This window comes from Betta splendens, chromosome 9 (assembly GCF_900634795.4).
Source record: "Betta splendens chromosome 9, fBetSpl5.4, whole genome shotgun sequence".
Taxonomy (NCBI): domain Eukaryota; kingdom Metazoa; phylum Chordata; class Actinopteri; order Anabantiformes; family Osphronemidae; genus Betta; species Betta splendens.
This window is the reverse complement of record NC_040889.2, coordinates 18,393,918-18,405,670: the sequence shown is the minus strand read 5'-3', so window position 1 is coordinate 18,405,670 and position 11,753 is coordinate 18,393,918. Positions and strand designations below refer to the sequence as shown.

Below are 11,753 nucleotides of genomic sequence, written 5' to 3'. Positions count from 1 at the left end.
TCACTCGTGGTTGATGAGCTGAATGTGGTGTTAGCAGCGGAGAGCTGGCCATTAATGTTAGATGAGATTGAGCGAGGCCACTACAGGCACTGGAGAGAGCTTCACTGGCACAACAAAGAGAAATGACAGGTGAAATCAGTACTGAATTTACAAACCCCACCGAGCAGCAGTGGTGCTGCACTTAGAACGACTTCATTTCATCCAGTCTGAGGCCACTGTGCTTAAAAATGAAAATAAACCACAAGCTAATGAACTCCTATTTGAGGCGATTATTTTAAATTGCCTGCACTTTGTCTCTTAGTGTATCCAGTTATGCTGATCGCCCTCTTATAACACACCCCACCTCCCCACCAACTGAGACTAGACTAGACCATACCAACTCTGACAGGATGGGAGGGGGCTTGGCTGCAGTGTCGTAGCAATCGGCGGCGTTGTGCTCCCAAAAAACAACCGCATTATAGTGTAACCGCTGTAAAATGCATTTGACTTGCTTGTTACGCACCCCTGGGCTTCCTCTCCATCCACCCGAGACGTACACAGGGTTTGGGCTGTTTTCTCCTCCTTGTCTCTCCTTGGCTGGTGAGCCAGCCAGAAGAGCAGGCTGAACAAAGCCATGGGAGAGAGAGAGAGAGAGAGAGAGAGAGAGAGAAAGAGAGAGAGAGAGAGAGAGAGAGAGAGAGAGAGGAGCTTCTGGGAAGAAATGGCTCTCGCTGACTCTGTCGCCTGGACAACCGGGTAAGAGAGGAAGGGAGGGAGCACGAGGGAGACAGAAAGGACCGGGGCATAAAGGGAGAGGAAAACAACACATTATGAACTGCTGAGATTAGAAGATTCCTGTAGAGTGTGAGGGGGGGAGTGGATGCCTGTGTGCCGCTCTCCTGCGAGGGGGTCTCCTGGTGTCTCTCTCTCACTTGATGAGTTATTAACTATGACAACAAAGCAGTAAACGGTGACTTCTTCCTCACGGCAGTGAACGGAAGACATGAAATTGCAGAGCCTAAGTTCAGCCCGTTGCAAGTGGACCCGGCAGGCCTGAACGCTCCACCTGTAATCGTCGTCTCATCGGCCCCAGGTAAGGCTCCCCCTGATGATGCAGTCGTTCCCGTTCACGAGGACGTTGTGGTTTGACTGATTTATTCACCACAATTAAACTGTGTAATTATCCAGACGACGAAAAAGTCACAAATGGGGTGAGCGTGATCTAACTCCTGTTTCCCCTGCAGGTAATCTGGAGCACACACATTGTTCGTCTGAGTAACTGTGAGACAGGTAAGTTTGAAAATATGCTCCTTTACCTCTGAATGTCTAGTTGTTACATTTGGGATCATTCTGCCGGAGAGAAATTACCTCCAGTACAGAATCCGCCTTGTTTGTTCAGTTCTTGCTCAGCAGAGTGAGGGATATTTCATGGTACATCCCGGGGACGCTTCACAGGCAGCGTTACACGTCCTTCACTACACAGGAATCCATCGACTGTAAGACAATGAGACGCCGTCGCCGGATGCAAATGGATTCTGAGAGTTTGACTCGAACTCCTGCCTCTCGGTGTGTAATGAATATGAGGCACGTCTGCTATAAAAATGCTGCTGAGCGCTCATGCATAAGGAATATATTCATAGAGCCCCGGCGGTGAAATCAATGCCCCTTTAAATGAGGTGGTATGCTGGCTGAGTTTACACCAGGCTCAACGTGCGCTGGGCAGGACGCTGCATGTCATATCCATATTGGATGAGATGGGAGAGGAGATAGAGTGTGTGTGTGCGCGCGCGCGCGGGGGGGGGGGGTATTTTTAGCTGCTGTCAGCAATAGAGGAGAGAGGTTAAAAATTTACCACTGTCGAGGAGGCGATAAAGAAAGTGAAGAAAGAAACAGCAGCATGACTGGAAGGATGAAGAGGGCAGGAGAGCGAGGGACGGAGGGTGAAGGGGCACAATCACAGACACCACACTGTCCGGAGATGTGCTGCAGTTAAAAATGCTGACACTCGCCTTATTCTCCTTTTATTGGAGGAAAAAAAAATACATACTGCAAAACCTGGACCTTACACTTCACCCCCCCATCAATACAGCTGCTGTGCTTCCAACAAACAAGCAGGTGTAGCACGGCTGTGAATAGTCTTTCTTTAGTCTACTACTAGTCTTTTTCTTTAGTCTACTTTTCATGCGACTGCAAGATTTTCTACTTGGAAACCAGCAGATAGATGCCGCTGTGATGGTCTCATTACAATCCTGTTTCAGCTCCCGAGTCTACAATTTAATTAAGAAGCAACAGACACCCTGTTAAATTAATGCAGCTATAATATAAACACAACCATATGGACATTTGTTATCCCAGTAAATGTGCAGCTCGCTGCTAAACGACTCTATTTCCTATCTACACCTGTGTGGAGCTCAAAGAGGCTCCGTCCCGATCTTTGCAGAATAATAGCGGCGCTGAACAACCCGGGCAGCTTGTAAACACATTAGTTATAGCAGGCGCTTCACAGCGCTCACAATTATTGCCCGCCGCGCGACGTTTGTGGAGGTGAAGGACCGTCGCGCTCGTCACCGGAGGCCGCGGCGCCGGCCCCAGCCTCTAATCGGCCCTGAGACCCCCCGTCCGTCTGAAACGCGCCCCTCGAAGCGTCAGACCGTGACATCTGCGCCTCCAACCAGCTGCTTTTTGGCTTTGAAAACAAAACAGAATTGCAGCTATTGGAGATAGACCTCTCTCTTCACGTTCTCCCCGTGAATATTAAGCGGCAGCGCAATTTCTTTTCATAGATGTTTGCGGCGCCAGGGCTTTGTTTGATTAGTCATTCTCCAGCTCTTTTCCTTCTCACCACTTCTCTCTATTCTGAGCTGTATTTCTGTGCGTGCCTCTCATTTCCCGTTGATTAGACTGTTCAAAGCAAGCAGCGATGCAGAGGCAGGAGGGACGACGTGTAACAGGATTAAATCACTACAATTAGCAGCTGTGTCCCAATTCATTTACTGTAAATCAGAGCTATTATTGTCAGAGATACTTTGAATGTACATAACATTAACAATAACTATATTCAACCTACTGTACAGCTGTAAAGTTCATTTCTGTCCTTTTAATGAATTTGTTTTCAGGAATCCACACTCGAGCTGAGCCTTGAGCTGAAATGTCAAAGTAATGAATAAATGAAGTGCTGTGCAAACGAACAGTGATCAGGTGAACAACAACAAGTGAATTTTCCGTCTTAGCGCGTGTAAATCCTGTGGTTATTAGTCATAAAGCATCTCTCCTGCACGGCGCTGGGCCCGTTAATGATGTGGCCACGAGCCGCTCCATTAGCCGCCGGCTGAAGGACGACTCTGTGGACGGCGGGCGCGTCGTCGCCACGTTCCGTTTCCCGCTTTGACTGCGTGATGAAACGCGCTTTAATCAGGTGCAAGATCGCAAACACAACCCACATAAATCAAGCAGCCTCTGCAGCGTCTTCCCCCTTCGTCTCCGGCTTTGCACTGATCACACCGTGTGATCTGGTCATGTCTTTGTCACGATGGAGCCGTATTTTATGTGGTCAGGATCCACCGTTCTGCCTGGCTGACCTTAAAGCACTGTCCTACAGACAACAGATAGATTGCTGCAGTTAGTGGGCTCACTGCCACTGAAACGCAAACTGTCTGCAGCATCGCGCGTGTAGAACAGCGAAGGAAGTGTCACCTATTGACTCTATGAGTCAAGGTGCTGCCCATCGCAGACAAATCCCCCGTTATATCACAACTCCGTCTAATGCCTCCCTCGCTTTTCGTGTCAGTAATCAGACAAGTGAGATGATTTCATCTGCGGCAGCGGCCGCTGATGTGTACACAGCCACGGGCAGACTCTCTCCAGGTAATGATGGCTGACAGGGTCGGAATCAAATCACAGCCTTGAGCCCGTCCCACCTCCCAGCGTTTGTGATCGGCATCTTAAAGCTTTTCACTGTCCCCCATGTGAGCTGCCGTCGGTCCCCTGCTGTGCGAGGTCAAGGTTCACTCCCGTGCCCCTGTCTGCCGCGTGCGGCTCTGGAACCCTCCTCGCCCTTAACCGCTATGAACGGGGTGCCGCTGCGAGCGATCGATGACCTGCTGACGCTCTGTGTCCCCTGACAGGTGCCGGCATGGACGTGGAGGATGAGCCGCTGCTGTTTCACACCAGCTGGGGAGCAGAGGAGGAGGAGGAGGAGGAGGAGGAGGAAGAGGATGGCGCGGAGGCTGCAGCAGGACAGAGGCCTTCCCCCGAGGCCTGTGGTGTGTGGAGGGTGGTGGGGTGGGTGTACACACAACCCTGGGCCAGTGGGGCAGTTTTAGGCGTAGCCATCCTTGTGCCGTGTTCCCTCTTTCTCTACATGCTCTTCTACTGCCCTCCTCTGGACATAGACCTCTCCTACAGTGCCTTTGAGGTCCACAGTCACTTCTCTGCCGAGCGCTTTGACGCCCTCACCATCGCGGTTAAGACTCAGCTGGGGTCGTGGGACAGACGCAGGCGAGACATAGACAACGGCACGTCCGAGGCCCTGACGGAGCTCCTGCTGGAGAAGCTGGGCGGGCAGGCGGCGCTCAACGGGACGTGGGACGAGGGCGCGAGGCCTCGGAACGGCCCTCCGCGGGCAGAGGACGATCAGAGGAGGGGCGTCGCAGGGAGCGGCGAGGAAAGGGCGCAGCAGGAAACGGGAGCGCGGTGGAAACGGGGTGGGAATTCCACCGGGCCCACCAGGAGGCGAAGGTTCTCCCCCAATTATTACTTGCAGAGCCAAGCCCTGTGGCGGATCGAGCTGGTGTTCGTGGCTCAAGGCGAGGGCGACCGCAACATCTTCACCCCGGAGCGGCTGCAGACGGTGCACGGCGTGGAGCGGCTCCTCATGCAGCACCCGCAGTTCCGTCAGTTCTGCTGGAAGCCCCTGGAGGTGCTGAGGGACCTGCCGCTGGGCCCGTCCTACTGCTCGCCGCCCAGCTCGCTCCTGACCTACCTCTACCCCAGCGAGAGAGGGGGCAAGATCTACTACGACGGCATGGGCCCGGACCTGGCAGATATTCAGGGTGGGTCCGCAGCATCAGGGCGCCTGCTAAAGGATGCACTGACGCCTAACTGCGTGCTTGTTTGCGTGTTCTGCCTCGCAGGTTCTCTGCGTCTGGCCATCACCCACCCTCAGTTCTACTGGTACGTGGACGAGGGCCTGTCCCCCGAGCGCCTCTCCTCCTCCCTCCTCCGCAGCGAGATCCACTTCGGAGCGCCGCTGCCCTCCTTCTACTCCCTGCAGGACCGGGCGGACGAGCAGCGAGCCCGCTTCAAGCGCTTCGTGGTCCAGTACGGAGCGCTGCTGGCCAAGCAGTCGACCAGGTCAGGGTACAGTGGCGCGTCGCGATTGGCCGTAACCGGGCGCCGCCCGTCGCTGAGCGTGCGCTTGTCTTGACGCAGCCGGGTGAAGGTGCTGTACGGGGGCACGGAGCTGTTCGACGACGAGGTCCGGCGCACGTTCCGCAACGACATGATGCTGGCGGTCATCAGCGGGGCCTGCATCACGCTGCTGGTCTACGTGCTCACCTCCTTCTCCGGTACAGCGCAGGCCGAGCCGCTCCTGTGGTGGGGATGTGGATAATGAGGTCTGAGGTTTCCCCCTGTCTCCGCAGTGTTCCTGACCTTCTTCGGGCTGGCCAGCATCGGCCTGAGCTGCCTGACGGCGCTCTTCCTGTACCACGTGGTCTTTGGCGTGCGGTACCTGGGCATCCTCAACGGGGTGGCGGCGTTTGTGATTATTGGAATTGGTAAGGAAAATACATCAGTTTAAATAAAGGTCAAAGTTAGACTTCAAATGCGCATTACATTAAGTGCAAACCCCGTCTCAGGGGTGGACGACGTGTTCGTGTTCATCAGCACCTTCAGACAGGCCTCCCACCTGCACCGGCCGCAGCAGAGGATGATCCACACGGTCAAAACGGCGGGCCGGGCCACGTTCCTCACCTCCTTCACCACCGCCGCCGCCTACGCCGCCAACACCTTCTCGCAGGTAACCGCCGAGGCACGAGCGGCGTTTGACAGAGTCTGCGCCGAGCGGATGAGTATGAGTGCCCCTCTCAGCAGGGAGCCGCTTTCACCGAATAGGTGCAAATCGAATGTTTCGAGGGCCTTCACGCCGCGCTCTGTCCGACTGACACTCAGATCCCGGCCGTGCACGACTTCGGCCTGTTCATGGCCCTCATCGTCAGCTGCTGCTGGCTGTGGGTGTCCGTCCTGATGCCGGCCGCCCTGTGCATCTGGACGCAGCACGTGGAGCGCCGCGAGCACGTCTGGCTGAGCTGGTGAGGCGTTCGAGCGCGCTGCATGACTCCGTGATCGCCTCCGCTGTCTGTCTCTCCCGCTAAACTGCCTCCTTCCTCCCAAGCTGCAAGCCGTTTTCGGGCCTGTCAGCGAGCCCTTTGTCGGACGAGGACGATGATGTGGCACTGCTGTCGGTGGAGATGGAGCCAGGTGAGATGATTATCAGGCCGGCGCCGGGTGACTGACGGCGGGAGCACAGCGGAACGGGGGCAGGCTGTGAAGCGCTGCTGACGAGAGCTCGTCCTCTTTGTCTCGGACAGACTTGTGTGACGCGGACAGCGACGCGGCCGTTCTGTCCCTGTCGGTGGACACCCCTCTGTCCCCCGCAGGGCAGCATGTGGGCGTGGTGAGCACAAACCTACAATGGGCCCTGAGGCATCTGGTGGCAGAGCCGGCTGTGGAGCATCGGAAGGCTGTTCTGGGTGAGAGTCTGAACATCCGAATATATGTCCCTGAGGGTCCTCAGGGCGTCAGGTGGAAGAGTGGTGTAGGTGCCACTCATGAACTACTGATCCACCCACATCAGGAGCGACTCCAGTTGATCCCGATCTGTCCCCCCGCCCGCCCAGGTGTCTTCCTCCTGGTCCTGCTGCTCTCCGCCGGCTGCTGCTGCCTCCTGAGGCCGGCCACCCGCGCTCCCCTGCTCTTCCGGCCGGACACGAACCTCCAGACCCTGCTGGCGCTGAGGAGCAACCTCAGCGGCCAGGGCATCTCCTGCCCCATGTGCTCAGGTGAGAGCGGCAGGCTCCGCCCCCTCCGCGGGGGACGAGCCGACCTGAAATGCGTGCTGTTGCCGTGCAGGTGTGTTCATGGAGAAGCCCCACCCCCTGTACGCCCACGTGTCCCCGGCGGCCTTCAAGTTCTCCACACATCAGCAGGGCCCAAGCACCAGCACCTCAGCGAAGGCCAATTTAAGCACAAAACAAACGGGTGAGGCATAAAAACGTGCTGTTTACTGATCCAGTGGAGTTAACATGACTTACTATTGCCTTTTTGCTGTGCACTGTTTACAGGCTCGTTGCTGACCGTGTACATATCAAAGCTGGACCTCGTGGGCTCTACGGCGCTTTACCGCTTTTCCCTCAACACCAACACCACCCACCCGTGGAAGCAGTGCAGCGCAGAGCACCAGGAGGTGCCGTCCTTTCAGGTCCGCGAGCGGAACGGGTCTTTTATTAATTAGCAGTTAATTAATTAATTAATCAATTAATTAGCCCTAACGTTGTGCCTCTGACCAGGCCTACAGCCGGCCCCGCAGCAACTACACCAGCAGGATGACCGTGTGCGTGTCCCGCGTGTACCACCCCAGCCCCAGCTGGATGATCACGACCGGCTCCTGCGACGCCCGCCACAGCTGGACGCCGGACTTCTCCTTCTACGTGGCGGTGTCTCCGCAGCAGCACAGCAGGTGAGAGCGCGGAGGGACGGGGCGTCGGCGCGCGGGTTCCGCGCAGCGCGCGCGCGCGGCCGTCGTTTCAACTCTGCTGCTTCCTCCGCTCAGGAGGCTGTACTTCGCCCAGCGCCGCCTGAGTCCGCATCCCAGCCGAGTGTGTGTGCACCCGCCCGGCTGCCTCGTCGGTTCCGGGCCTGATGGGCCCACGCAGGGGGCCTTTTATGCTCCGCTTCCCAGTGGTAAGCAGGGAAGTGTCACAGCGATGGAGACCATCATGAACATAACGACGGTTTGTTAGCCCATCAGGAAAAGTAGTTCCACACTGCATGTGTCGCACTCTTGAAATGTCTTCCTCCATCCTTTATTCTCCTGCTGCGTTTTATAAACACAGAAAATCCAGTGATATGAGAGTATGAGAGGTTTTTTTTTTGTTGTTTTAAATATAGCGTCCTCTTCCTGCTGCGGGCTTTTGTTCCACAGCCTTCTCTATTTTCATCATCATGATTTCAGTTCTGGCCTGTTCTGGAACTGAGACAACGCGTTTTTTAAGTCCAGTTGCCTCTGAACAGAACCTTTGGGATAAACAGGGGCTGGATGAATGGAAGACCTGTTTCTGGTTCTGTTTTCAAAGACACCTCGGCTCCTAAAACAAACCCCTCCAAGACGTTTGGCTTCAACCCGTGCAGCGGTGGCGTGTGCGGCCGACCCGCTGTGCGTCCTCTGGTCGACACCGGCGCCATGGTCTTTGTGGTGTTCGGGATCCTGGGAGTCAACCGGACTGAACAAAAGGACAACCACGTTATCGGAGACATGGTGAATACGACTCAACAGAAAAAAGCGCCGAGCTTCATGTTAAACTCTTCGATCTCACTGCGTTGCCTTATTTTCTCCAAAGGGCAGCATCATATTGGATCCGGACTTCGATATCTTCCAGGAAATGGGGCATCTGTGCAAAATCTGTAAAGCTGTGAGCGCAAACAGAAAGCTGGTGAAGCCGGGAGGAGCGCAGTGCTTGCCTTCAGGTGACACACGCCGTCCTATGATCCTGTGATATCAGGCAAATAAAGCAGCACGATGCTGTTCATGCAATAAATCAGGAATGGGTTGACTGCATTTCTTCGCTTCCTTCCAGGTAACAAGCTGTCTTCTGTTCTGCCTCTCCTCCACCCTGACTGTCACTCCCTCCCTGAGCCCAACCTGCTGCCGGGTCAGCTCTCCCACGGAGCGGTGGGAATGCGCGGGGGCAAGGTCCGCTGGCTGTCCATGGCCTTCGAGTCGGTAAGTGCCGACTCAGCTTCTTTTTCCCTCCGCCGCGCGCGTCGCAGCCGGTAATCGCGCCGCTCTCCCCCCCAAGACCACGTACAAGGGGAAGTCCTCCTTCCAGACCTATTCCGACTTCCTTCAGTGGGAGAACTTCATCCAGGAGCAGCTGTCCGTCCTGCCCGAGACGTCCGCGCTGCGCCGGGGCTTCCAGACCTGTGAGCACTGGAAGCAGATCTTCATGGAAATCATAGGCAAGTGCTGCTCACGTCCAAGGGGTGTTTTTCCCCCTCTCAAACTCAAGAGACGTTAATCATGCAATGCCGCTCCCCACAGGCGTGGAGAGCGCCCTCTGGAGCCTGCTGCTGTCTCTGGCCATCTGCGTGGCAGCGGTGTCCGTGTTCACCGCGCACCCTCTGCTGCTGCTCCCAGTGCTCGTGACCATCGTAGGTGAGAGGAGCGTGGCGGCGGCGGGTTTTAGAGCGGAGCCCCTGAGGAGGGACTGTGCGTAAGTGCGTGTGTCTCCACAGGCGTCATCTGCCTGGTGGTGGCGGTCATGTACTGGCTGGGCTGGGAGATGGGAGCAGTGGAGGCCATTTCCCTGTCCATACTGGTGGGGTCTTCGGTGGATTACTGCCTGCACCTGGTGGAGGGCTACCTGCTGGCCGCGGCGCCCGCTCCGGCTCATGACTCCGTATGACAGCGCACATTTGCGTTTAATCAAAGTGCCAGCGTGCCAAGGCATTGACGGGCCTTCGTCTGTTCGTGTGCAGGGGCTCCCGGCGGAGCGGCGGCGGCGGGCCCTGGAGGCGGTGAACCACGTGGGCGTCGCCATCGTGTCCAGCGCCGTCACCACTGTCATCTCCACGGTGCCGCTCTTCTTCTGCGTCATCGTGCCTTTCGCCAAGTTCGGCCAGATCGTGGCCATCAACACGGCCGCGTCCATCGCGCTCACGCTCACCGTGACGGTGGCCATGCTGGCGTGCGTGGCCCCCGCCCGCTTCGACCGCCCCGCCGGCGCCGTGCTGAAGGCCGGCCTGGCCGTGGCGGCGGCGGCGGCCCTGGGGGCGGGCCTGTGCTGGGCGGGCGGGCGTCTGGGGGCCGGGACCTGGCAGCCGATCGGCGCGTGAAACGCAGGCGTGCGCCAGCTTACACTGATGTCAGACGGAGGAGTCCCTCAGTCCGCAAGAACTACATTAACACTGTCCAGTCCTCCGCGCGTGGGGGGGAGGGATGTCATGCCAGTAAATGATCGTGTACTTTACAGCACAAAGATGTCAGAATCATCTCCATTAACAGAAGCACTTTTATTCACTCCTATCGATCAGTGGATTGTGTTGGGGAGGAAAACCCGCGTCCACTGTGTTATTGTTTCTACAGTTGGTGGAAACGGCTCCTGTGAGTCATAGTAATGGAAAAACATGGAATTTGGTTTGTGTCATTGGTTCGAGCTGGTGTCTCAGCCTGGAGGAGGAGAATCACTGCGAAAGTATTGGGAAACTCTGGCTGAGTCACTCTTTTCATAAGTGTAATTTAGTTGTGAAGAGTCCCAACTGTTGTGTGACCTGCGTTTGTGAAGATTAGTGTTTACATGATTCACGCTCATCTTGTGAAGCCTTTTTTTCATTTTGTGTTTTCCTGACTGTGCATTGAATGTTTCCAGCCGCCCTTGTTAAAGGCTGTGATGTCCTACAGTGGCTGCAGTAAACGTCGTATGAACATTTATGCCGTGCGGTTTTGTGTGTAATATTTACTGTATAAATGTCTGTGTGCTGCTCTCACACAATCAGAAGTGAAGCCGATTACGCCAGTACTTACCTCGAGAGCTCATCCTCTTTCTGACTCTTTTACATGTTTATATCTCAGAAGTCCAACGGCTCCAAACTCTATTTTTGTTATGGGGACAAATTGAAAGCAGCCTCTCGTCAGCTCCTCAGGTGAACGCTCCACGCGGCCTCCTCCACCCGTCGGGGCCTCCGCTCTCTCGCGGTCTGGAGCGCCACTCAAACCCATCGACACCAGCGGCGCTCGGCCCCGCGGCGGAGGCGAGGGCCGTTTGTCAAACCACGTAACACAATACAGCACAGAGGGGCACCGGCTCAATTGCAGCGAGGGTAGTAAATTTCACTATTGTGTGCGTTTACTCGTGAATGTCAAATAAAACAAGTGCAGCAAGCATGAGGTCGTTTTTTTTTTTGTCGTCTTCTGCATTTTTATGCAACAGAGGAAGATGAAAACCTGCCACTGTTGGCTCACAGTGCTGTCACATGCAGTAATTACTAGTCGAGTTAGGTCGACAGCCTAATATCTTCAGGTGGCTCCTTAATTATTCATATGAAAAGACTCTGATTTATCATTGGACTGCACTCCTCACTGTTGGACAAAGACAAGTGGGGACACATGCAGTGACTTGAGAGGAGGGACGTGTAGGTTTGGCTCAAAGTAGAACCTCTTTTGTTGTCCATTGTTCTACTTTAGCAGCACTACATTTATGGTAACTTCTTTTTCTTTGAAGAAAAAGAAGTTACCACTGTCAATGAAGCAACACAGGGAAAAACAGATCACTAAAGTTAAAACAGTGGTTTGCTCATCTAGAAGTTGCTCCTTACTGGAACATTTCATTTCCAATTAATCCCTTTATTTAAACAGATGTAGTTTGCTGACTATAATGTTAAATAACTGCCACGTTCCTGCACACTCTTTAGATTCTGACTGCTCTCTTTACTCCAGACTGAAGTGGTTACTGTACATTTGCATTGCTTTAGGTGAGTGATGAATTAGAGAAAGTTAT

General features: G+C 55.0%; 1 protein-coding gene across 3 annotated transcripts; it reads left to right on the top strand.

Annotated features, from left to right (window-relative positions):
• Nucleotides 1–613: 613 nt before the first annotated feature.
• Nucleotides 614–11,140, top strand: disp3 (dispatched RND transporter family member 3). 3 transcript variants are annotated; one of them, XM_029163999.3, is made up of 23 exons: nucleotides 614–735; nucleotides 971–1,072; nucleotides 1,224–1,269; nucleotides 4,104–5,030; nucleotides 5,112–5,331; nucleotides 5,410–5,546; nucleotides 5,622–5,756; nucleotides 5,838–5,998; nucleotides 6,151–6,290; nucleotides 6,374–6,459; nucleotides 6,570–6,731; nucleotides 6,879–7,040; nucleotides 7,111–7,239; nucleotides 7,323–7,459; nucleotides 7,548–7,717; nucleotides 7,811–7,941; nucleotides 8,334–8,515; nucleotides 8,598–8,724; nucleotides 8,835–8,980; nucleotides 9,057–9,216; nucleotides 9,299–9,412; nucleotides 9,493–9,656; nucleotides 9,736–11,140. In XM_029163999.3, exons 4-23 carry the CDS (start codon nucleotides 4,112–4,114, stop codon nucleotides 10,090–10,092), a joined length of 3,939 nt encoding a protein of 1,312 aa, XP_029019832.1. In that variant the 5' UTR covers nucleotides 614–735; nucleotides 971–1,072; nucleotides 1,224–1,269; nucleotides 4,104–4,111; the 3' UTR covers nucleotides 10,093–11,140. The 3 variants fall into 3 exon arrangements, with proteins under 3 accessions (XP_029019832.1, XP_055368034.1, XP_029019831.1); XM_055512059.1 differs by lacking the exon at nucleotides 614–735 and adding an exon at nucleotides 1,379–1,545 and having other exon boundaries at nucleotides 744–1,072; XM_029163998.2 differs by lacking the exon at nucleotides 614–735 and having other exon boundaries at nucleotides 744–1,072.
• Nucleotides 11,141–11,753: the final 613 nt, after the last annotated feature.

Coding starts and splice junctions, on each gene's coding strand:
- disp3 (XM_029163999.3), top strand. CDS start 4,112: ATGGACGTGGAGGATGAGCCGCTGCTGTTTCACACCAGCTGGGGAGCA. Junction 5,031..5,111: donor GGACCTGGCAGATATTCAGG/GTGGGTCCGCAG, acceptor TCTGCCTCGCAG/GTTCTCTGCGTCTGGCCATC. Junction 7,942..8,333: donor TTATGCTCCGCTTCCCAGTG/GTAAGCAGGGAA, acceptor CTGTTTTCAAAG/ACACCTCGGCTCCTAAAACA.